Genomic DNA, 26,018 nt, shown 5'->3' with positions numbered 1-26,018 from the left:
TGATGAGATTAAACGGAGAAAAAAAAAACTAACTCTAAAAACGTATAAAAGATGTGTGTGTGATGTCCAGTTTTTTTTTTTAAACTACTTAGTATCGTAGGTATTAATACTTGATATATTATATATTAAAACTTGCGCGCATATGTATCCATATTTGCACGCGTCAGTTATAAAATCTATCAAATATTAGATGGTCCCAAAGTAATTAATGAAGTGCAGTTAGTTAATGGTCCCCACAAGTAGTTATTGACTGGAGGATAAATGGGAGAAATTGAGTTAGTTGATCCCTAATTAATATTTATTGATTGCTTAAATGATAGCAAAAATTGCATGAACGATACGTTTCCAATTCTATTTGGACGTTGTATCGATTATTATTTGGAGATCTAATAAATATTGACGGGTCCCACAGTGATTACTTATCTGATTATTCTAATTGATCTGGCACAATAGTTTCTTTTACGATGAGAGGACAATATTGTCCAAAAAAAAAACTCTCGCCTCTGATTTACACTAATTGAAAAAAAAACTTGTTAGAATCGACACCTAACAAGGAGATACAAGGAAACAAATAAGGAGATATAAGGAAAAGAAATATCAATTTCCATTGTGTTTAAATGAAGGAGTAAGAAAATATATATGCGGAGTTTGTTCAATTGAAGAAGAAGAAATAAGGAAACATATTTTATATAAAAAAAATTTGCTAAAAGACTTAGTTGGCTCAAATTTAATTATAACGTATTATGTGGTTGTGCGTGTGGCGAGTTTTATTTTAACTAAATTTGAAGTTCTACACATAAAAGATATGCATTTAATTAAAAGAAGACAAATTATGTAATTCGATGGATAAGATTAAATTCAAAATTTCATCTTTCAATTGTAACCTTTGATAGATGAGACACCTAACGTACTTAATAATGAAATGAAGATATACTTTTGTCTTCTTTAAACTCTATTCACCCAATCATATTACTTTTTTCTTATATAAACCCTCTTTTTCTTTTTAGAATCTGACAGTGGCAGTGTCTTATATAAACCCTCATATATATATATATATATATATACACACCCAACCCTACATGGTATTGTGAAACCAGAAAACAAACCAAAACACGAAACACATACACACAAAGCAAAATGGACCCAGTGATAGATATCGAAATGACATCAGCCGCAGAGGGCCCGGAGAACGAAGAGATGAAGGTTAGACCTTATTGGAGTCACGATTCCAATTCATCATCAGATTCTATTTTCCGTGCCCCAACGCACATCAAATACGGTCGAGAAACTGAGTTTGAGCCTAAGTTGGTTTCTATTGGGCCGTACCACCGTGACCGTCCAATCCTCCAATCCATGAAAGATAAAAAAGTCCGGTGCATGTCAGACCTTGTGAAGCGGTCAGCTGGTGGTGGAAGTAATATTGATCGGGTCGTACCTGTCGGCCCATTTATGCAATTTGAAAAGCGTGCTCGTAGTTTCTACAAAAAGAAATTTAACAAAATTAGGGGTGCTGAATTTGTTAATATGCTAGTTCTGGATAGCTGCTTTATTATCCGAATAATGCTCTCTTTTTTTGGAATGAAGAGCACGGGTTTTCTAGAGGTGAACATGAAAGACGTAAGATCTGACTTGCTTCTGTTAGAGAATCAAATTCCCCTCTTTTTTATCAATGTGGTGTATTACTGGCTTTTTCCAGATGAGAGACAATTGCCCCCCCCCCCCCCCCCCCCCCCCCCTTATAGATGTCGTTAAATATTTTGTATGCTTGGATTTTCCATGGACAAGCAGTGATAATTAATTGCTTGAATTTCGAATCAGACCATTTGCTCGACTTTTATTGGAAAGCCTCCGTGCCATGTACTATGACACCATTAATTGAAATAATGAATAGGCCTAGGGATGCCAGACAGGCGGAAACCAACTGGGCAGATCACCGCGGGGTAACAAAGTTGATGGTCAATGCAACTGAACTTCATCAGACAGCAGGTATAACGTTTCAAAAAACAAAAAAGGAAAATACAGGCCTTCAAGTTGAATTTTCCAAGGGCATCATGCGCATGCATTGCCTAAAAATTGACCCAACTATGGCGACCTTATTGGTAAATCTCATCGCCTTTGAGAATTTCATGCCACCCTCCATTCGAATTATTAGCACCTACATGAAACTTATGAATGATCTTATCGATACAGAAAAGGATGTCGAGTTACTTCAAAAATTTGACATTATTTATAATACTATGAGCAACCACTCAGCCGCGGCCACTTTCTTCAATGAAATTGGTGACCTTGGTTTGATCAACTACAAAGAAAATAATTTCTCCGACTTGTTCCTGAATGTCGACAAATACTACAAGTCAAGTTGGAACCGTAGATGGGCGAACTTGCAGCATAACTACTGCAATAGCCCATGGGCGGTCATCTCGGTGTTCGCAGCTGTCATCTTGCTAATTCTTACGGTACTTCAGACATTCTACACTATCGATGGATATTACAGCCCAAGGACGAAGTAATAATAATTATATATATCAGTTTCCATTTTTTTATCCTTTTCCCATTTTTTCCTTTGGTTTGGTTTTCTTTGGTTTGGTTTGGTTTGTTCTCTGGATATTTGCTTCCCTATATATGTATCGCAATGATGTTTACAATTTGGAGTTCAAATTGTCATTATATGAAACTCTCATTATAGTTTGTTATTCTTGTAGTATTGCATATATAAGCGTTGAGCACTGTACATATGGTGCTGGTTTTATTTTACAAAAAAAAAAAAAAATTCAATTATCTTAAAAAAAATTGTGGCGGTAATTAGCACTCAATTCAAACTGGTTGCAAGAACAAAGCTGATCTGTTTATTTCACCTGAGTCTGGCTCCAACAATTTAAAATTAAACTTTTGTTTCTTGCAAATAAGTATTGGAAAAATGTGGTTAACATGTCGTTAACATTTCATAATGATACATGATCTCAAATTAGTACTATTGGAATAGTTTGATGTTTTATTATTCTCGTCCCTTGCGGATAAAGACGGGTGTCAAAAATTCGAAATGGTTTTAAAAAAAACTGAGAACGGAGTAAATCGAGAACAGGGTGTGTAAAGACAATGTTATATGTGTTAGAAGTTACATGTTTGAAATCTAAATAGAAGAATCTCTTGTGGATATTAAATAATTTAGTAGTTTAACTTTCAATCTTTACTCAAGAGAACATAGTAGGTCATTTTGATCCGCTTTAAGATCCGTGCATACAAAAATTGATTTGAGTGCATACAGATATTAAAGCAGAGCACATCTTAAAGCGAATTGGACGGTTATGTAGTCCATCAAATTTAAAGTAAGTCCGATGTTTATCAGACCTACTCCACGGTATTGGACCCTAGTCCCTAGGTAGGTAACGAGGGTGAAATAGTCAATAGTCTAAAAGATGTTCTCATCCACAAACTCAATATATGCATAGTACCATAGCCTCAATGATTAAATTCTTGTTTTTTTGGTGTTGTGGATATAAAAAGGACATATATTTTCTTACTAAAAAATTTCAAAAAATTCATTCTGGGCTAATAACATTAGTTAATTAATTTCTTGAATCAGGTTAGTGTAAGTGCAAAACTATATGACTTAACATCCATTTCTTGTGGCTCAGTGAGGCACCAGTGGCCAGTGGGTGAATTGCAATGAGGTGAAATATGCACAGGATTTCAGAGATGGAGAACAATAAAGGCAATGCTAGCTTCTTTTGATAATTACATGGATGAGTTCTGTGGATAATTCAGAGCAAAAAAAAAGAATGAAACTTTGTATTATATTTTTGGCACAGTATTGTAGATAAATAGCCGAGCATCTTACAATGATCCTCTTTGTTCCTTGTATCATTTTCTTAAAATAACTTGGTATAAGTTCAATTCTTAAAATAATTTGGCGCATCTATTCTGTTCCATACGCGTTAAGATTAGTGTGTTAAATTAAATTATAAATTATTAAGAATTATGCACGAATTTTGACACAAATCTAACGATCTGGTCCGAACATAAGCTGCTCCGCTCCCTAAATAAACAATTTATGGCACAAGAAAACGTGAAAGGAGAACAGCCCAACCCAAGTACAAGTGGGTCCGGACTTCTAACCAACCCCATTTTGGTTTTAGATTATGACCGTCCGATCAGAATTCGGGACAATCTGGTCCGTCCGAAGTGGAATAATGCACGGTGCTACTTTAATATTGTGCCGGAGCAGATCTGACGGTCCACATCCAAAAACAAAATTTGGATTACTTTAGGGATCTGAATTCTGTGATTTTTATTAATACCCTCCAACAAAAAAAATAACAAATATGCCATCTGAGCTGAAAAAATTTCCAAAATACCCTAACCGCTCTACGTTTGGAAGATCATTTTTTTTCCAATGTTTACCAAACCGCCCAGCATTTGAGCAGTCATGTACAATAACTTTTTTTTTTTTTTAGAAATCTTAATATTTTCAGATGCTTACCAAGGTACAAATTAGTTTATACTAGCAAATAGCAAATATATACTAGTTTTAAAATTATTGTGATTTTTTTTACAGATGTTTACCAAACAATAATTTTTTTTAAGAGATTTAAATATTTTCATCTAAAACATATATTGTATGACACTTATCCCAGATGAATATATTGTAATCAAAGAGAGATTCTGTGATGTTATATCGATCAGATTGAATTACTTTGAAAAGGCATTCTAATTTGTCATATTATATTGCAAATACTTGAACAGACGCTAGGCACCCATTGGAGACGTAAAATTGACAAATACATATCTAAAGTTGCCAACAAACAAAAAGAAGAGCCTCCAAACTTGAGTTGAAATTTCCGATTAAGTTTTTCATTTTTATTTTTCGAACATGTAGAATACCAATTTTTATAGCAAACATTCATTCTATACACACTAAATATTTCTAAAAAAAAATTTAAAATTATAGCAAACCGCCCCACTGTGGGCCGATTAGCTAAAGCTTTTTTTTAGAGATGCTTAGTGTGTATGAATATTTGCGATAAAAAATAGACATTAAAATGATTGTTTTGATATCTTTCTTAATGTCTTTCAAGTTAGATTTATTACTTAGAAGTTTCGCGGCACGGGATGTTGTCTTCATTTCTCATTTTTAACACTGAATTGAACATTAAGAAAAATATCAAAATAAATGTTTGCTATAAAAGTGAACATTTTTTATTTTTTGATTTTTTGATGAAAATATTTATATCTCTAAAAAAAAATTACTATAGTTGACCGCCCAAACGCTGAGTGGTTTGATAGAAAAAAAAAACTGATCGTCTAAATACTGGATGGTTAGGACATTTTGAACAGCCATTTTTATTAATATCCATAAAAAAAAACTAAATTTTAAAAATAACCCTACATTGATTTTTTTTAAAAATGCCCCAACCACCAGGCCCATGGGCGGCCCAAAACACAAGCGGACCGCCCGTACCACGGGCGGGTCACAGCACTAGCAGACCGCCCGTGGGACGGGCGGTCTACTGTTCACTATTTTTTTTTTTTAGAGATCTTAGTATTTTGATTTAAATAATTTTGTGAAAAAAAGTTTTCTTATTTAGAGTGTATGCCAAAAAATAAAATATTTGATATATTTAAGAAGTGATGTCGTAAATCTTTATAACTTTGATTTATTTTTATTTTTATTTTTTTGGTGAACTTTGATTTTTTTTTTTGTGAACTTTGATTTGATTATATTTGATTATATTTGATTTTTTTTATTTTATATCACAAGTCTAAATATAACACTAATGAAGGACTTGGCCTTTATTCTGGTTTTTATAATATATGTATAATATATACATATGTACATATATACATATACATATCTACATATCTACATATATACATATACATATAAATATACAGGAGCTTATGGATAATGAAGCCGAAAATGTAGCCGAAGAATCAGAAGATAGTGTAGAAACGAGCGAAACAGTTGATGAACAATCCTTGTGTACTCGGTAAATTTTGTTATTTTTATGAATCCAACCATAGGAACCCTAACAGACATGAGAGTGTTATTTTTATGAATCCTTGCGTACTCGGTAAATTTCTTCTGGGGATTTTTTTTTTCTTTTTTCTGGGGGATGTTGTAGAGATCTTTCAAATACTCTCATGAACATCCATTTATGTTGAATTTTGGATGCCACAGAATTTATAATCATTCTTTAATTTCGATTGACCTTGTTCATTTTTAACCGATGAAAACAAAGTAATTTGAAAAGAGTATATCTATTCTGATATTATATCCATAGAGCACTATTGTTGGTTTTGTACTCTACTCATACTCCGCATATTTATTTCTGTTTCCAAAGTCTAAATAATTGATTTGAATCGCTCAACATTATATCAATATGAAAATGTGGTTGGAGATCCAATTTTATATTATTTGAAACTTTTTTACTTTTTTTTAGATAGGTAATAAATTACTTGCTTGAATGGTCTAGAACCATCTTATAACAATGATTTTACACCTATCTAACAAAAATAGTGAACAAAATCCAATAAAAAAAAAGTTACAATATATCAGTGTATTTCTGTAAATTTCTGATTCAATTAAAACTAAGTTGAAATATCAAAATATTTTATACAAACATACAGAAAATTGATAAGATCTAACGGTTTCATTTTAATATTTAAGTTTTAAATTTAATAATAAATACATAATAAAGACATAAAAATAAAGATATTTGTACTCTCTCATTGTCATATTAATATTTATAATTTCTTTATTAAAAACGAATTTTTTTTTAATTTCTAATGGATTCACATAATTTTTTGCCTATCATTGAAGATCGCTTATTTTGCGAGACATCAACCAACTTTGTTTTACGACATCACTTCGTAAATATATTAAATATTTTATTTTTTGGCATACACTCTAAATAAGAAAACTTTTTTTTCACAAAATTATTTAAATCAAAATAATAAGATCTCTAAAAAAAAAAAAAAAAAAAAATAGTGAACAGTAGACCGCCCGTCCCACGGGCGGTCTGCTAGTGTTGTGACCCGCCCGTGGGACGGGCGGTCCGCTTGTGTTTTGGGCCGCCAGTGGGCCTGGCGGTTGGGGTATTTTAAAAAAAAAAAATTCAATGTAGGGTTATTTTTAAAATTAAGTTTTTTTTAAGAATATTAATAAAAATGGCCGCATTTTGAAACTTATATGTACTATTATTTTTTTGTTGGAGGGTATTAATAAAAATCACGGATCTGAATTCAAGTAAAAATCAGGATATTAATCGTCCCCGTTTTTTTTTTTTTTTTTTACCCTCTTTTTAGTTTCCGACAAGCTTCCTCTTTTTCTCCCGCGCTAGCCATTAAAACGACCAAACCCCTCGCTCCCCCTCTTTCCCCTTTCCTCTCAAAAGGCGAGGGTTTTGCCAAATCGGAGCTCCGTTCCTGCGACACTTCTCTCCAGGTCTCTCTCTCTTTCTCTCTCTGTTGCTCTATATGTTGCAGTGTGTGTGTTTATCTATTTTTTTTTTTCCTCTGGCCAAATACGATCTAGTGCGACGCGAGGTGAGGATAGAGGAGAGGGATAGTGGTCGCAGTAGGAAAAAATGAGATTCTTTTAGTTTCCCTTTTGGAGAATTACGGTGTTAAGGTTTCTCTTGGTTCAATTTCATAATTTATTAGCTTAATCAACTGCGTTCCTTTTGGTTAATTGGGGTTGCTTTTGTTACTTCTTGCTTTCAGTTAGTTGGCAACCTTAGCTGGTTCATATCAGTAACAGTCTAGGCTAATAATTTTTTCTTTTTATTGAAATCTCAGGTAAAACTTTATTGCAACTGTAGTATCTGAATTCAGCTCCAAACCAAGAGGACTAGACCTTGTAGAATTCAGCTACTGGTAAATGATATTATGGAATTTAGAGGGGGGAATACATGAATTCGAGGTTTTTTGTGGGGTGTATATGAAATTCCCCCTTTTTCGTTTTATTGTTGAAATCTGAGGTAAAATTTTGTTGAAACTTCATAGCATCCGAATTCAGCTCTAAATCTAGAAGGGTAATTATGATACAATTTCACTTTAAATTTTATAAGGGTAAATATGATATTATGAAATTTAGAGGGGGAAAATATGTAATTTCGAGGTTTTTGAGGGGTGTATATGAAATTCCCCCTTTTTTATAATTGAAATCTGAGGTAACATTTCTGAACAGGACTAGACTTGCTAGAAAAAGATACAATGCTACTGGTACAACTGTACCAGGCCTGATTAACTGTTAACAACAGGTAGCATTTGTGCTTACAGGTGTAATGGCCTCAACATCACACGCAGAGGGTCAAGCGCTGCTGTCAATTGAGGAGCAGAGAAAAATTTATGCCGAATTTGAGGCAAAGGTTAAAAGGACTGTCTACATTGAACACCTCTCTCCCCAGGTTATTTAATCTCTTTTGTACATGTAAAGTTTGTAAATGTGGCATATGGTTGATTTATAGTACAGCTTATAGAAGTACCATTAGAATTCTCAGATATCCCTTTTGAATTAATATACCTTCTTTTAATATGTTGTACCTTTTTTCTGATTTTATATCAGCTATATTATTTCCGGTGAACATTTCTTGAACTGTTTCAAGTTTGATTTTTTCTTTGGTCGTCCGTCTCCCATTAGAAATAAAAAAAATAAACAGTTAAAAGTATATAAATATTCCGACAAAACTTTGCAAATTCAAAGGCCTGATAGGGAAAATCCAACAAAAAAAGAAGGCAAGCACAATTTTTTCTGGTGTTGAGAATTTACTTTTAAAAATAAAACCACAAGGTAATTACAATATCACTTGCGAAAGAATAAAACTTGTTCATTTCATTTCCACAAAGGTTACAGATGCAGTGATAAAAGCTGCTTTGGGCCAAGTGGGTCGAGTAGAAACCGTCGAATTCCTTCCCAACCAGGTGTTTCCATTTGAAAACTTGGCCCAGGCGGCACTGGTCGAAATGGAGAGCGAGAAAAAGGCCAAGGCTGTGGTTGAGACACTTACTGACTTCCCTTTTATGTTGTCGGGCATGCCCCGTCCCATCCGGGCCAAGCGGGCTTGGCTCGAATTGTTCCCTGACCGGCCTACCCGACCTGGGAAAAAACCAATCGAGTTTCGGTGGGTCGAACCTCGTGACCCGGATTCGGATAATATCAAGAAGCTGGAGTTGATGGCGAAACGGCACCAGGCCGAGAGGATTGCACTCATCAAGGTGATGTGATTAAAAACCTCCTTTAGGCTAATAAATATTAGATAAAAAGTTGTATGTATTTTTATTACTAAATTGACGGGATGCTTGACCTTTGGTTTAACTCTAATATAGCACCTAACTTTTTTTTTCCATATTTTAATAAACAGTTGAGCATTGTGGAGATATATAGAAATGGTATCCAATTGTTAGATTAGAATGATGGGACAGTTTTACTTGATGCTGTGTAAATGAACTGACCGTGTCCTAAATAACAGTTGACCATGTCGGTTACGTGTCGTGCACATGGCTGTGTCCGGCACAGGCACAGCTTGTTTCTAGGTGGGTCCATGCAAAATGGCTCTATGGGGTTTTTGTCGATTGATTGGACTTGAAGTAAGATAGTAGGAATTAAATATGATGAAAATTTGAATGTCAATTCTTTAGACTGAAACGGAACATTAAAAGAAACTAGAGACCAAAGTGGAAAAACAGTAACAGAACAGGGATGACTTGTATAACAATAAAAGAAACTAGGGATCATTATGATGTGTCAATGAATTGACTGTGTCATGAATAAAAAAGTTGACCGTGTCAACAAGCTGTCATCGCAAGTTGTGCACATGGCTTGTTTCTAGGTGTCCATGCAAAATGGCTATATGGGTTTTTTGTCGATTGATTTGACTTGTAGTAATATGGTAGAGATCAATATGATGAAAATTTAATTGTTCTTGAGACTAAGACGGAACATTAAAAAGAAACTAAGGACCAAAGTGGTAAAACAGTAACAACACTACAGTGTATAACTTTATAATAATAACATTTTACAGACTAACGATTATGAAACCATATATTTGGAACTACAGGCACAACTAGAGATAGAGGGGAAACTTGCAGAGCAGGAACAAGAAGCACTGACAACTGACTACAAGAAATATGAGATTCTCGACAAGTCTATACATGATGGCACCATCCCCAAACTCGCCTCTTGTTACGACATCAGCCTTGCTGAGGACATCTAATTCATTTCTTGTTATAACTTTCATGGATGTAATTCTGGAGTTCAGATCCAGCGCTGTAACTTTTTGCTTGGCACGAATCTTAAAGAAGATCCCCTAATTCTAACCCATGAGGTAACCAGAGAAAGTTTAACTGAGTAGATGATGTTTGCTTAGCATCTCATGATATCTGTAACTATTGAAACCTGGTTGCTAATGAGTAACGATAGTTAGATTGAATGTTTTATGATTTACAAAAGTCTGCTTGTGAAAATTAAAATGACTTCATATCACCTAAGGTATTATAATATTTCTGTTTAGATGATATGAATTATAACAATCCATACTATACTCGACCGAATTAAAACAAATTTTATGTTAGTAAAAAAAATAAAGTACATAAAAGAAGGAAAAAGATGCATTTTTCGGTAGACAAGGATATGACTGATATTTAGGTGAAACAAGAGCAAGTCTATTGTGAATATGTTTTTTAAGATTTCAAGGAGTCAAATCTTCTTCATCAGAGCCACCATCCAAAAATGACCCAAGTGATTTACGAAGCATACTGAATGATTTATCATCCTGTTCAAAGAATCAAATTCAAATTCAAATTAAATTCAATCTAACAAAAATATACAACTTCATAACAAGGTTCAGGTTATAAACATGTACCTGCTGCTTCTTTTTTATTTCTTCTTCGGCACTTGCTACCTTCTCCTTGCATAGTTTCTCTAAATCAGACAGAGTGCTCTTCTCTTTTTTCCCTGAAAATTGAATATAAAAATGATGTGATTTATATTTAAAATGAAAAACTAAATAGACCTCTTCTTGAGTTGCTTTATTCTTACTTTGTTGCTCATATTTGACAAACAGTTTCTCCTTTTCACCTTCATATTTCTCAAACATCTCTACAAAAAAAGAAAGCACGAGTTATTAGAACAAAAACAGATCAAAGATAAAGTATTTTATTTTGACAAGATTACAGAAAACATATCATTTCATTTGCACAGCCTTGCTATGTGCAAAATTAGAAATGGAGATGGGCAAAGTTACCCTTGAAAGATTGTAAAGAGGCAGCTTTATCTTTCGCAAATTTCTCATATGCTCCTTGAAACTTGGCATATTCATTCTTCAGTGCATTTTCACACTACAAAAATCAAGTCAAGATTAGCTACATATTTTAACTATATAAATTACCGCAATATCCCATAGGTTTATTATTACCTCTTTAGAAAGCTTCAATAGGGACTTCAAGAAATTTTGTCTGATATGCAAAGCAAAGAGTTCAGATCAGGATACATTAAATTCAATTCAGAACAAGTGACTGAGTGAACTTTGCAGAAAGACCCCCTTGATATCAGGTAACTGAAAACAGTCTCTTGCTTCTAATTAGTTTGAAATATTTTCAAACAAAAAAAGATTCCTTAACATGTTAAACACAATTGTTTTTTGTTCTCAATACAAAGCAATTGCTGTTTTGTAAATAATTGAATTTGAGGAGCTTTTGTAAAGTTCTCTTATTTTTTTCCATTCTAGGATTAGAACATAGCTTACTAGAAGTGAATAAATAATTATAGAATCAGTAGCAACAAAATGAAGCCTAAAATTAAGATCACAGATAACAAATTGTTTTCATGAATTGGAAACATTAATATATACTTACACAATGCAAGACAAACAAAAATATGACTATTAATTCATGTTTAATTACCTGTCTTTGTCAACCTTAGACTTGGCATCATCTATCACGTTGCGAATCTCTGATGCCACACTGTTGTCAAGAAAACCCGATAGTAACTTGTCAGTGTTATTACAGATGCTAATGTTAAGCCTTCTATACAATAAATATAATCTCAGCATAAAATTATTAAAAAAATAACTATAAATATAATCCAGTGAATACACATATAGTTTTTTCACCTAAATTTTTGTCAGATCAGACAAGAATCAAATTTTAATCAGGGTGATTCATAAATTGATTTAAGGAACTTCCCTATAATTGCAAGAATAATTAAAATTAAATAATTATTAAATAAGTACCTTCCAATTGTTTCTTCACTCTTCTTCTGGCCATCTTTCTGTGCCTTCTCTCTGATGCTATGTAAGGCTGATAAGATTCCTTTTATATCACTGAAATAAATAAATAAAACACATTTAATGCATGTTTAGAGTCAAAGGATAGATCTGAAATTTGTCTATATATGCTACTTTCTGATTTCAGCAGAGACGAATCTTGCAATCAGTTTGGATTTATTCAGTGAGGAACTGGCATGAAAATTACATAATCAGGAAACTAAAAGGTAATTCGAGCTAAATGTCAGAACATCAGGGTAAAACTAAGATCAATCTGATTAACACAAAAGTCAAATAAGATATAAAAACTACCATTGCTCCAATGAATGAGCCAGTTATCCATTCAAAAAAAAAGAACTAAGCGAGACATAGCCATGCTTATTGCCTCATTCAAGAGGAATTGAAGCAGAAAGGATAAATTTTCTGAAGAAATCCACAGGTAAATCAATAGATCTACTGGATAAAGGGGAATGAACATAAGAATGTCACGGAGTACCTGGAGATGTCTAGATCTGGATCAAAATCGCCAAGATCTTCATCTCTCTGTCTCTTCTTCTTATCAGATCCAATCCCGACAAGGCTTTCTGCGCTGCTTTCCTTCGATCTCTTGTTAGCTCTGGCGGATGCCATTTTTGCTCTTCGCTCCTCTCTCTCTCACTCTCCCAGCGCGAAATTCAAAATTTGAGTTCAGATTTCACCACTCTTAGTCAAGACTCAAGAGAGCTTGGCGGTGTTCTATTTATAAGTTGAAAATTTGGCCAAGTTTACAATTTTGTCCTTTTGAAGTCTTCCATTTTAAATTAAAACCTTATCTAACTTTTGGGTATTTTTGTAGTTAGCGACATAGCGTAGCTGCAAATGTGTGATCAAATAACGACATACTATATACCGAAATTATACCCTCACCGTTTGAGTTCAAATCCTATCCGTTTGTTATATATTAGCACGAATCTTAATTAACCCCATACACTACAGTCTCCGATTGGTTCGGATTAAGATCGGACGGCATAGATTTTAATTCAAAAGGTAGGTAATGCTGAAGATCCGAACTCCTATACCGAATTCAGAGGCTAATACCATGAGACACTGCTCTTGGGCCCCAAACATTGACCCAGACCCGACCTTAGTCAGAATTGACTAGACTAGAACGGACGCACATATATATTCATGGCTTATAGAGGGCCACGTCATCCAACGTTCTAATCAGACGAGGCACAGAGTAAAGATCCTCTGAACGTTCTTTATATATGATTCATTTCAGTAAAATTTACACCGAACATGTCCTAGAGAATCTGGATATCCAATGAACAAGTGGCCACACAGCTATCTTTCTTTCCCGCCAGATAAATATCCATTCGCCAAACAAACAAAATAAACACGGGAAAAAAGTTGCCGGATCCTCTGAAGTAACTAAATTGTTCTGTTTAGATCATGACCGTTAGATCAGAATCTAGGCCAATCCGGCCCGAGATGGAATGCATGGAGTTCCTTTAATATTCGTGCTAGCACTTATTGGACGGTTCGGATCTAAACTCAAAATTTGCGTTAACTGGGGTGAAATGAATTCGAAAAGAAGGACAACCACAAATAATCCAACGTATCTCTGTCTCTCTTCTCAGTAACACTTCACTACCTCCATGAGAGCTCTACGCTCTCTCACCTCTCCTTCCCTCCATCCAAACCCTAATCGTAACTCTACACTCAATCACCTCCGCTATGATCACTTCTTCGTTGCTCGAGTTGAAACCAGGGCCGCCATTGCAGTAACCGGAGCTCAGAAGAACCCGAATCGATCTCACGTTTCAAGGAAAAAAGTAGAGAAAGAGGAGAAAGAAAAGCAGAAAGAAGAGGAGGCAGGTCACGTGCGATGCGATGTGCAGGTTATCTCTTGGCGCGAGAGAGCGGTTCATTCGTCAATTGTAGTCAATGCTGACGTAGACTCCGTCTGGAGCGTGCTCACGGACTACGAAAGGCTTGCTGATTTCATTCCCAATCTTATTTATAGGTACCTTTTTGTTTATTTTTGAATCATATTGTTTTATTTTAACAATTTTTTTCACATTTTTTGCAAAAATGCCCTAAAAATTGTTCAATTTTGGGTTTTGTAACAGTGGAAGGATACCATGCGCACATGAGGGGAGGATATGGTTAGAACAGAGAGGTCTTCAAAGAGCACTTTATTGGCACATTGAGGCACGAGTAGTTCTGGATCTTCAAGAGATTCCCAACTCGGTAATTTTGCATTTGTTATAGTCATTAATTTGAAAATTTAGTTAGAGGTTCTAAGATGAATTGTTGTGGATAGGTTAATGGCCGCGAGCTCCATTTCTCCATGGTTGATGGGGATTTTAAGAAGTTTGAAGGCAAGTGGTCGGTTATTGCCGGTACAAGGTGCCTCTCATTTTATATTCCACTTCTTATATAAACAATTTGCATCTTGAACCAGTATTTCACTATTCCACACTCGTAGAAACATGCTTGTATCGACTTACCAAGAGCAACTGGTGTTGTACCAGTTCAATAAGCAAAGTTAAAATCTTATCCAGAATGGGTATAAATTATACGAGTGAGGCTACAGTACTATGCATAGAACGGATTGGTCCGTACTGTAGATCAATTTCTCTGTTTTCAAAGTCCAAACATAGAATTTTTAAATCAAGTGATTTTCTACCTATCTAAAAATTAGTAAAAAAATGTAAAATTTTGTTTGCAAGTACATTTTTATATGGAGATCATGTTGAACGGTTCAGATCAACTATTTGAACTTTGAAAACAGAGATATTGATCCAAAGTACGGGCCAATCCGCACTATGCATAGTACCATAGTATATTCTCAAAAAAAGGGAGGTTCCCAGATAATTTTTATTTTATTTGACGGTTACCAACATATAATTAATTTGAGTAGGCCTGGCACAGCAAAACTATCATATGAGGTAAATGTCATACCAAGGTTGAACTTTCCGGCAATATTACTGGAGAGAATAATTAGATCCGACCTTCCAACAAACCTCGAGGCATTAGCATTCTGGGCAGAGAAAAAATGCAGAGAAATCACCGATGTAAATAGCGACTGCATAGATCTGAAGGCGCATGTCTCCAGTCTTAAAGACTTATCGGGAGTTAAAAAGTTGAATAGTGACACGGGCGTGAAAGCGGATGGTGCATTAAATGGGAAAAAATGGGGTATTTATGGAAATACTTGCAGGATTGATAGACCTTGCGTGGTAGATGAGATACATCTTCGCAATTTTGATGGACTTCTGGTAATTTTATTCTTCTCAGTATTCGCAGCATTACATTTATCATTTATATCAGGATGATTAATTACTCTTAAGTAATGTCTTTTCTTTTGACTTTAGAGTGAAAGTTTTCTTGCACAGGTGTGCTCATTCCACTTCCTTTGTACAAAACTCTTTGATAAGCAATTAAGCGCTATTATTTGGGCAAAATAGGAATGGGTAGAAAAGAAGGAAGAAAGATTTCATTAAACTTAAGAGGGTTTGCTTAAAAATGTCCTTTTTGATCTAAAATTTTCAGTTTGGTATGAAATGTAGCGCAAAATGGTCTGTTTCTAATTTATAGAGATGAAGTTAGTTGAAGGTTTTTGCGAATAGTCTATTTCCCCGAGACTTTCTTGTTTGTTTTGTATTGTATGGTTCTCTTTGTTTAACATCAATACCAACTGACAGACGGAACAATGTAGGAAATTACAAGTCATAAGATTGCCCCTATTAAGATTGTACAAAATACCGAAAGCATTAATATAATTATCTCTTGTCTTTTTAATATACCAAAGGAAAATGGTGGGACCCACAGATGTGTGTATGCTAGCATCACTGTGAAGGCACCAGTTAGGGAAGTGTGGAATGTTTTAACAGCCTACGAAGAATTGCCAGAGTATAATGTTCATTCATTCAGTATATTACTTTCTGGTTTATCTTCCTAACATGAAATTTTTAAAATTTATCACTCAAGTAGGTTTTAACCCCCAATTATATATATTGAACAGGATTGTACCGAACTTAGCAATCAGCAAAGTCGTCTTTCGAGATAATAACAAGGTTCGCATTCTTCAGGTACGATGCATAATCATCTCTTTCTCCCTCCCGCCCCCCCCCCCCCCCCCCCCGCCTTTTGAAATATTAGAACTTGTAATTTCTATGCAGGAAGGATGCAAGGGGTTGTTGTACATGGTACTCCATGCACGAGTGGTACTAGATTTGAATGAAGAACTAGAGAAAGAAATAAGCTTTGAACAAGTCGAGGGAGATTTTGACTCCTTACAAGGGAGGTGTGTTAACATTTTGACTGCTAATTTATTACTCCTTTCAAGGGAGGTGTTAAAATATATATATAGAAAATATTAAATGTGATTTCCTTAAATTGTCAATAAGGGTCATTATTTTTTATCCTGACAAGGTGGCATCTAGAACAGTTAGGAGATCATCACACCTTGCTTAAATATATGGTTGAGACAAAGATGCACCAAGATACCTTTCTCTCAGAAGCAATTGTTGAAGAGGTACGCAACAAACCAGTTCCTGTTAATTGTACCAGTACAGTCTAGCACCAGTTGTGATGTAACTGATGTTTGATCTGGGTACGATAGTAGTCTGCGATGGTGCCAGTTGCTATCACACAAGTGTTGATATCAACTAGCATAGCAAGTGCATTGCCTGTTGTACCATAAGGCATGTACCATTTTCTGACTCATTAAATTTTGCCAGTCTCGGTTGGTATGGCTTGATAGAAAACTAAATCATTCATTAAAAGCTAAATTAGATTAATGCCCTAATATATGAAAAAAAAAATAGTGAAAAAATGACTTGTTCTCTAAAAAGAAGATTCCTTCTAATAGGCAAAAAAAAAAATGTACAAAATAATGGATAGATATGTTACTTGTACGTTATTTACTGTACCAGTAGTTTACAAATGCAACTTCTGTATTCAATGTTCTTTCTCTGTTTTTTTTTCCTCAATTCAGGTTATATATGAAGATTTACCATCAAACCTATGTGCAATCCGTGATTATGCTGAAAAAATAGAACTTGCCAAGACCGGGTCCATTGATCCTCCTGTTACACCAACCTCACATGATCCTGACAGCTTACAATTTCTCCAAAAGAGTCTTGCCGACCAAGTATCCATTTTCCAGCCCTCTAAAAGTGCCAATTCTCAAAGACCAAAAGTGCCGGGTTTGCAAACTGACATGGAGGTGTTAAAATCAGAAATTCTAGGGTTCATTTCGACATATGGGCAAGACGGTTTTATGCCCATGAGAAAACAACTCAGGCAACATGGAAGGGTGGATATTGAAAAGGCGATAACAAAAATGGGTGGTTTTAGAAAAGTAGCAGGGTTGATGAATTTATCTTTGGCTTATAAGGATAGAAAACCCAAAGGTTATTGGGATAATTTGGAAAATTTGCATGTAGAGGTACTACTATACCTTCCATATTTTTTATATAGTTTTCATTTTTATATTTTCCGTTAATTATGAAATGTCCTAGCATATTTGATTAAAAATCTGTTAAAATTGCAGATTAGAAGATTCCAGAGAAATTGGGGGATGGATCCCACATTTATGCCGAGCCGAAAATCTTTCGAGCGTGCTGGTAATTTGAAAATTTGAAAGTATTTTGTTATTTGATCCAAACCAAATTTGTATTTCAATGTGGTTTGCCAATTAATTAATTTGGAATCTTTTTTTCCTTAGTGAGGCTATGGTACTTGGCAAACAACGGATGGGTCTGTGGTATAGATTCATATCTTTGTTTTTAATGTTCAAACAGTCGATTCGAACCGCTCAACATGATCTCCATATGAAAATGTACTTTGAGACCAAATTTTACATTTAAAAAAAAATATATTAGTTTTTTAAATAGGTAGAAAATCACTGCTTTCTGGGATGGTTAAAAATCTTTAAGATCGGGTGATTTTCTACCTATCTAATAAAATAGTAACAAAATTCTAAAGGAATGTAAAATTTCCTATCCAAGTACATTTCCATATGGAGATCATAATGAACGGTTCAAATCGACTATTTGAACTTTAAAAACGAAGATATTGATCCATAGTACGAACCAATCTGCGCTATGCATACTACCATAGCCTCACTCATTTAAAAATATAATTTCCTTCTTACAAGCTTGTTATAATTGCACAGGAAGGTACGACATTGCACGAGCACTGGAGAAATGGGGAGGGTTACAGGAGGTATCACGCCTCCTATCTCTCCAGTTGAGGCGAACCAAGAAGCGGTCTAGTTCTGACGAAGAAGACGATCCCCTTGATTATGAACTAGGCACCATTAATGGAAGCAAAGTTATTATGAACAAGGCAAGTTCATCTCAAGAACCACAGAAATGGATTGCAAAATATCAAGATTTAGATATTGACTGATACACTATCTTAAAAGAAAGAAAGAAAAAGTAAAAAAAAAAAAAAAAAGGATCTTTTGTTGATAATGCATTGACATCTTCTTTGTAAACCATTTTTTTAAAATGTGGCAAATAGAATTACGAATTTACAAAATAAATGTAAGCTCTCATGTCTTTTTTTTTCTTATAATTAACTGTTCTTGGCCTAATTAAAACCAGATAAAATGTATGATAAATAACACTAAATTTGAATGTTTATCATCTCTTTTTAAAAGACTTTCAAAACAGTAAATCAATGAACTGTGTTTACAAAAGGATTGCAGCGTTTGCTTCTAAAACAGAAAATTACACTTTTATTCTTTCGTTTTATAAGGTCCTACGAATTTTTTTTAATTCTTACTTGATTTCTTTTTTAATCCATTAAAAACGATTGTTCACTGTAAGTACTAAAGCTAATATCAGCAAACGGTTTTTAAGATTTGCACAGTTCTGCCACCTTCTGTGTTTTAACTCCGTCAACACGAAAAACAACAAAGTTATGCTGCAAATTTTTCATGTAAATTTTTTGAAATGGGAAAAAGTGGACATTTTTTTTGCTGAGACCCTATAGACTATATAATTGCAAAAATTTAATTGCAGCATTTCTATAATTTGAACATGTCTCTTTCTATGCGATATATCGGTTTTGTAGTACTTTTTTTTTTATATCACAATGCTCATCTCATTTTTATCACCAAAAAAGTTCGATATGTCCAGTGATTTATTTTTATATTGAAGTTAGTACATAAATTATCAGGATTCTAAATTGCGCTATAGTGCGCAATAGCTATATTATAGTTTTTTTGGACTTTAAATGTTAGTGTTATCAACTATTTTTAGTGCTATCACCTTTTTTTTTTAGCTTTTTCGCGATGACTCGATAATCGCTATTTAAAACCTTAAAAATTATATATCTATGTTGCATGTATTTTAATATTTAATCATGTGATATGGAAAAACAATATAATTGATGTTAATTGTACCTTGATATTGATTATAGCACAGAAAAAGACAATGTAGATCATACTATTGTTTAGAGATTGTAGTTATAAATTACTAAAAGTATCTACATTTGTAGGAATTTTTTCTAGCGCATTGTTGTTCCTTTGTGTTCTTTTTTGTGTAATATACTTCTTTACGTTGATTAGATGTTCAAAAAAAATATTCATATATAATTTATTTGACATTATTATTCACCCAATATAGAAGAATAAAAAATTGGCTGTATAGCTTTTTATTTGCTCAGTTCGTAGATCTTGTACTCAAGATAAATTATTTTGTCAAATGTTTGATATTAACTACACTAGTAGTAAAAAGAATAAGCCTCATTCTATACTTATTCGTTTTCGTTTGGGATTTTTATATCTACAATATATTTATTACTATTTAGTGTTTAATATTGACTAATAAATTTATAAATATTAATATACTTTTATTGTATGAATTGCATATGTTGTTTTATTTATTTTTCAATTTAATATATTTAAAGGATGATATTTGATATAATTTGTTATTTCACATATTTTAGATTGTATTCTCTTAATTTTAATAAATAAATCAATAACTGACAATGTTCATTAAGTTGAGACTGTTTGTTTATTTGTACAAATTATTATAAGATGTTTTTGACTCTTGAATTATACAAAAAAAAAAACTAACTATAAAAGTAATTACATATACTTTTATTGCTTATTTATATCTACAATATATTTCTTGCACAACATATACTTTTATAAAATTAATATACTTTTATTGTATGAATGGCATATGCCGTTGTTTTCAACTTAAGATTTAAAAATAAAAGGATATTTGATATAATTCGTTTCATTTAACATATTTGTTAAATGCCGTTGTCCACATCTTCCATTTAAAATGAATTTTTTTTTTTTTATAGAAAGGTATCTTTCTTTATGTAATTATTAAATCTAAATGGGCATTTAGTGTTTATTTCAGTCCAGACGAGGAAAGGCAAAAAAAAAAAGGGGGGGGGATAAAAAAAGAAAGGTCTCGCCGGGATTCGAACCCAGGTCGCCAGATTCAAAGTCTGGAGTGCTAACCACTACACTACGAAACCGATGATGTCTTCTACACATTATATTTACTACATATAGATATATAATTGCCTGGAAGATGCACCAAACGAGGGAAGAACAATTATTGAAGATTCTGTTAAATTGTCTAGTTACATAGTTAATACTAAACAGATTATAAAATATATCTTACCTAATTTTTGTTGGAGTAAGGCTACGGTGCTACGGTTTAATATTCGAGTTTTCAAAATCCTAACAGTCGATCCGAACCGTTCATCTTGTTCTCCATATTAATATGTGTTTGGAGACCAAATTTTATATTTTTTGAAAATAATTTATTATTTTTTTAGATAGATAGAAAATCACTTGATTTAAAAAATTATGCATCATTCAGATATTTAATTTTCTACCTATCTAAAAAAATAGTAAACAATTTCCAAAAAATATAAAATTTGGTCTCCAAACACATATTAATATGAAGAACAAAATGAACGGTTCAGATCAACCGTTAGAATTTTAAAAACTTAAATAGTGAGCCGTAACACCGTAGCCTTCTATGCAACCCATGGCACCGTAGCCTACTCTTTTTGTTGCTATTAATTACAGTCCGAGTATTTGCTGATATCTCTCAACCTAATATATCGTCTAATATATATAAATATTTTTAAATGATTGAAGAAGTCACTTCATCAGTTAAAGCTGCATAAATTTCAATAAATATCTACTCTTATAATTTTGATCAATCATCAACGGCAATATATTTATAAAAGGAGCTATGGAATTATGATATGGAAGAATGTAAGGCTCCTAAAGTTCTATTATAGTTCCTTAACATTGGAAATTAATCTAATCTCCTTACAATATATTTATATTACTCCAATTTGCATATAATACCCAAAATTACAGAAGCTCAATAAAAATAAAAATAAAAATTAATTGTATAATACTACAATATAAACAGTTTGACAAACTCTAATTTCATTTACAAATCTTGAATTAATGAGGGTCCAACTCATAATCCTTCACCAAAACCGACTCCTCCGGTGCACCCGGTGTAAACACCATGAAAGAACCCGTAGCCTCCCTGTCACTGCCACCTGTAACATTCAGAGTCGTCTCCAGTGGCACTCTAGGTGGCGGGGCCCGTTCGACCTCCATTACCCCTTCTAGCATTTGCACCACCTTCCCCATTGATGGCCTCATGGAAGGCTGCTCCTGTATACACCAGAAACACACTTTCAAAGCCCTTTCAATTTGCTCCATATCCAAATCTATACAAACAACCCTCTGATCAAGTATGTTTTCGAAATCACCCCTCTCAAACTCCTCGTAAGCCCACATTGAGAACTTCTTTCGGCCGGTTTCTTCTGACACATCGAAGTTTCTTCGGCCACTTATAAGCTCAAGCAATACCATGCCGTAACTATACACGTCAGATTTGGATGTTATCGGTAAATTTGCTAGCCATTCGGGAGCCAAGTATCCCCGGGTCCCGCGCACACTTGTTAGCGTGCGGTTCCGGTGGTCCTTAGCATTGATCAACTTTGCCAACCCGAAATCTGAAACCTTCGCATTGAAGTTCTCGTCGAGTAAAATATTCTCCGGCTTTATGTCACAATGCACAATACAATCACGGCATTCTTCGTGTAGGTACGTCACGCCACGGGCTGTACCGACAGCTATGTTGAAGCGGATTGGCCATGGTAAATGCTTCCCGTCCCCGAAAAGGTACGCATCAAGGGATACATTTTTCATAAACTCATATACCAACAACCGATGCCTTCCTTCAGAGCAAAACCCTATTAAACGCACCAGATTTAAATGGTGAGTGCTACTAATAGTGGCCACCTCCATACGAAATTGCTTCTCGCCTTGTTCAATTCCCTCGAGCCGTTTAACTGCAACTGAAATGCGGTTCACCAAGCCACGATAAACCGTGCCGAACCCGCCCGATCCCAACCTCTCTTTAAACCCTCTTGTGGCACGGCTCAATTCCTTGTATGAGAATTGCACAGGAGCACCTGATGCGTACTCAAGGAGTGCGTATTGACCCGATGGTGACCCGCCATATTTTGGGCTATTGCGACAAAAGCACCACCAAAGGCCCCACTCGAGCAAAACCAACCCGAAGATTGCACCGACAACTATTACTACAACCACCCAAGAACGTACCTGAGAGGGTCCCCTATTTGGCCCAGTTGAACCCGAGGGAGCCGGGTTTGGTACAGCAGGTGGGCACACCTTTACATAAGATGTGCTAGGCAAGGTTGCCGATTGATACGCGCTAACAAAATCATCCACCTTTAAATAGCACAAACCCGACCCGTCACCAAGAGCGGTTGAAGCAACGCAAGATGAACCCGTTAAGCAGTTTTGATGGCACGCAGTTAAACCGACAAAATATCTCTCATTTGATACTTCAGGTGGGTAAGTTAAAAACTGCGTGTTATCCAATTCTAACATAGTAGAGTTTGTGGGGCACTTGCTCAGATCCACGGTTCTCTTACACCCACCTCTCGGATTGGATTGATTGATGAATTCAAAATTTTTGGAGGGGCAGATGCAAATAGGAGATGTATTATTGTACGTGCACAAGCCGTAATTCCCGCAATAACCAAAAACATTGCATTGCTCGGTTACGGCTGACCACTGTTCAGCTTCACTAGCAGATGATCCAGGGAATGCACTGTAAGCCCGGAAATTACCATCACTGTCAAGCCGCAAAAACCGAAGCATGGAAGCAGTATCGCCATAATTATCGCTATAGGCAATAACCACGGTTGAGTTAAGAGACCCGTCGTAAATTTGAACTATGCCATTTGTTTGTAAGGACAGAACCGGTGAGGTTAAGTTTCGGTTTTGCGTGTAAGTTGTGTTATAGCCATTGTTAAAATACTCGATAGTACCGTTGTACTTGAGAGTGAGGTTTCCTGATTGTAGGAGAGAGAAAGAGTATGAATTTGAGGTGAGGGTTTGGTTTAAGTTGAAATTTTGTCCCGCTATAATAGTGTCTGCTGGGTGTTCGAAGGATTGCCACACATAAGAACTTGAATTGTTTAGCACAAAGTTACCAGTATCAAGCAAGGATGCAGAGGTTACACCAAGGGATGACGTGTCACTCTGCCAAAGGATGTTGCCAGACGAATTTTGAAGCACCAAGTTGCCTGATTGGAGGAGGCGGAGGGACCCACCTGAGTCTACAAGAGGCGGGCCCGGTGGATTCCAGATTGGTACAGAGGAGTAAGAGATGGCAGGATAGTAGAGGTTAGGCGAAGTCTGAGGCGAAACAAAGGAGAGAACGAAGGTGCCGTTTGGGGAAGACCATGAAGAGGAGTTCAGTGGGGTTATAATTGAGCCGAGAGGGACATCAGCAGAGGTGGTGAGGAAGGGGATGAGAGAGAAAAGGAGGGAGAAAGTTAGGGTTTGTAGAGCAAAAGGTCGCATCTTTCGCCAAGAGGAGTTGTAGAGAAAATCTGAGCTCTTCAATTCAGTGATTGAGCTAAATCATTTCTCTCTCTTTTCTCCTTTTGAGAAGATAGTTTGGTTAATTTAAATGGTGAAGGTCATAAGCGAAGAAGAAATGATAGAGAGAAGGGAGAAATTAAGAGCAAAGCAGAGTAGACCGCTCTCTCATGGTGAGACTGGAAGAAAGGAAGTGAAAAGGAAAGATCATGGGAATAGATTTCTGATTAAACACAGTACAGAATTTATCCGGTAGACTAAAGCATTATTGGAATATAAATGACGAATCTTATAGAGAAGTTCAACGCTCCATCTTTAAACCATGCGTACGTCAGAACATATCCAATTATCGAGCGCTGCTACAGTGGAAGTCTAAAAAAGTTTCGTACACCTGGTCTTTAATAAACCGTGCATAAGATACCCCCATAATTTATAGCTTACAGTCTGTTCAATATCGTACCGTGTCTATGGAATTTTCAATCTATCAACAGGAGGAACTGTAATAGAAGATCATTAGAGCGACTTCACTCGTGTCCTGGGTCAGTACTGAATATCGCGTTAATTGATGACCTTTAATGTGTCTCTCAGCGATCTGTTGCTTTTATTAGCCGTTGGATGAGAGATACTAAGGGATTTTAACGGCTGTGATAAGGAGAGGAATCAGTGGGTCCCAACAAGCAGGGATTATACGGACGTTGATGGTGCCGTGTGGGTTGGGTTGGCAGTTGAAAAATATAAATGCGGAGGTCTTTTGGTTCAGTCAACAAAGGCGGTTTTGAAAAGTCAAACCGTTATTTTCAATTTAGCCCTTTAATTTTTGTATTTTTGATATAGTAGTATTAATAATTGGAAATTCAATGGCTGCCGATAGTCCTCCTATTGGACTGCTGCTTGAATGGAAAATCAAGTGTTGATTTGGTCGCTGTTTTTGACTAATTGTATTAGGACCTCACTTAACAGAGTCAAAATCAACATTTTTTTTGTTTGCAATGTACTTTTCTTTTGAAATTTTTGTTTTTTTTCTTGCAGAAAAATTCCGAATTCCGTGTGATAAACGAACATAGAACAATCAACACACACATATATATATATATATATAAAAATTTCCAAAAATAGTAGGGCAATAGATACATAATGTATTTTTATCGTGTGCTAAGGGTCTATTCCGATGGGATTTGCAGAGGGAGGAGAAGAGAGAAAACACTGTAGGGAGGTGAGGTCTTGTCAGACTTTATCTGCTTCAAAATAAAAAAAAAAATTAGAGAAAAATAAACACTGTGCAGAGAGGAGCGAAGATGAGAACTGTGTTCAACTTTAATAAGAATGGTCACTCTACAAATTAGAATGTAAGATTATTGTTTGTAAAAAAGCGAACACCCTCGTTACTTTCCTCTCCTTCTCTTTTACCTTCCTCTAAGTGTTGAGTTCTGAAACACAACCTAAATCTTCGAGCTTTTAATCTATATCACTTCATATAAATTTTTGTATATAGAATCATTCTCTCTCCTTATTTTAAAAGGTATGTGTAATTATGTGCGCGTGAGATGTAATATAACTATTTAAATAATTAGGGTTCTAAATAACGCTCTATAGTGACACTATAGCGCTGTTATAGTGTTTTTGCACCATAAAAACTATGACACTATCAGCACCATATAGCACGTTATAGCGCACTATAGTAGCGCAATATGACAAAAGTGTCATTTTTTCGGCCGTTTTTTTATGACACGATAAATGCTATTTAAACATCTATAAATAAAACAACTATTGTGTGTTATTGTGTGCTGCTCGATTGAATTATTGCAAAATTGTTTATGAATGCATGTCTTGGCAGTTGTCAAAAA

At 34.8% G+C, this 26,018-nt stretch overlaps 5 protein-coding genes and 1 non-coding gene across 7 annotated transcripts; 3 read left to right on the top strand and 3 right to left on the bottom strand.

The window, feature by feature from the left end:
• Nucleotides 1-1,137: 1,137 nt before the first annotated feature.
• On the top strand, nt 1,138-2,510 carry LOC144564458 (UPF0481 protein At3g47200-like). Its single transcript, XM_078314056.1, has 2 exons — nt 1,138-1,637; nt 1,892-2,510. Exons 1-2 carry the CDS (start codon nt 1,138-1,140, stop codon nt 2,508-2,510), a joined length of 1,119 nt encoding a protein of 372 aa, XP_078170182.1.
• A 4,775-nt stretch (nt 2,511-7,285) lies between these two features.
• On the top strand, nt 7,286-10,450 carry LOC144564665 (RNA-binding (RRM/RBD/RNP motifs) family protein). Of its 2 annotated transcripts, none has more exons than XM_078314268.1 (4): nt 7,286-7,444; nt 8,281-8,408; nt 8,848-9,216; nt 10,059-10,450. In XM_078314268.1, exons 2-4 carry the CDS (start codon nt 8,286-8,288, stop codon nt 10,212-10,214), a joined length of 648 nt encoding a protein of 215 aa, XP_078170394.1. In that variant the 5' UTR covers nt 7,286-7,444; nt 8,281-8,285; the 3' UTR covers nt 10,215-10,450. The 2 variants fall into 2 exon arrangements, with proteins under 2 accessions (XP_078170394.1, XP_078170395.1); XM_078314269.1 differs by having other exon boundaries at nt 7,300-7,444; nt 8,262-8,408.
• Nucleotides 10,451-10,528: 78 nt separating this feature from the next.
• On the bottom strand, nt 10,529-12,966 carry LOC144564664 (DNA ligase-like protein). Its single transcript, XM_078314267.1, has 8 exons — nt 12,760-12,966; nt 12,231-12,320; nt 11,902-11,961; nt 11,415-11,454; nt 11,244-11,337; nt 11,039-11,098; nt 10,863-10,954; nt 10,529-10,772 (listed from the first exon to the last, which is right to left on the bottom strand). The coding sequence occupies exons 1-8, from the start codon at nt 12,891-12,893 to the stop codon at nt 10,689-10,691; spliced, it is 654 nt and encodes a 217-aa protein (XP_078170393.1). The 5' UTR covers nt 12,894-12,966; the 3' UTR covers nt 10,529-10,688.
• An 887-nt stretch (nt 12,967-13,853) lies between these two features.
• On the top strand, nt 13,854-18,801 carry LOC144564201 (polyketide cyclase/dehydrase/lipid transporter). Its single transcript, XM_078313761.1, has 11 exons — nt 13,854-14,268; nt 14,375-14,495; nt 14,569-14,654; nt 15,169-15,526; nt 16,060-16,160; nt 16,273-16,339; nt 16,430-16,554; nt 16,683-16,785; nt 17,248-17,700; nt 17,806-17,878; nt 18,430-18,801. Exons 1-11 carry the CDS (start codon nt 13,901-13,903, stop codon nt 18,663-18,665), a joined length of 2,091 nt encoding a protein of 696 aa, XP_078169887.1. The 5' UTR covers nt 13,854-13,900; the 3' UTR covers nt 18,666-18,801.
• Nucleotides 18,802-20,684: 1,883 nt separating this feature from the next.
• On the bottom strand, nt 20,685-20,756 carry TRNAQ-UUG (transfer RNA glutamine (anticodon UUG)). The gene has a single exon. It is a non-coding gene; the product is annotated as a tRNA-Gln (tRNA).
• A 747-nt stretch (nt 20,757-21,503) lies between these two features.
• Nucleotides 21,504-24,330, bottom strand: LOC144564079 (lectin protein kinase family protein). The gene has a single exon (XM_078313587.1). The coding sequence runs from the start codon at nt 24,154-24,156 to the stop codon at nt 21,709-21,711; it is 2,448 nt and encodes an 815-aa protein (XP_078169713.1). The 5' UTR covers nt 24,157-24,330; the 3' UTR covers nt 21,504-21,708.
• Nucleotides 24,331-26,018: the final 1,688 nt, after the last annotated feature.

This window comes from Carex rostrata, chromosome 13, assembly GCF_964058835.1.
Source record: "Carex rostrata chromosome 13, lpCarRost1.2, whole genome shotgun sequence".
Classification (NCBI taxonomy): Eukaryota; Viridiplantae; Streptophyta; class Magnoliopsida; order Poales; family Cyperaceae; genus Carex; species Carex rostrata.
The sequence above is the reverse complement of the archived record's forward strand: the minus strand, read 5'-3'. Positions and strand labels throughout refer to the sequence as shown.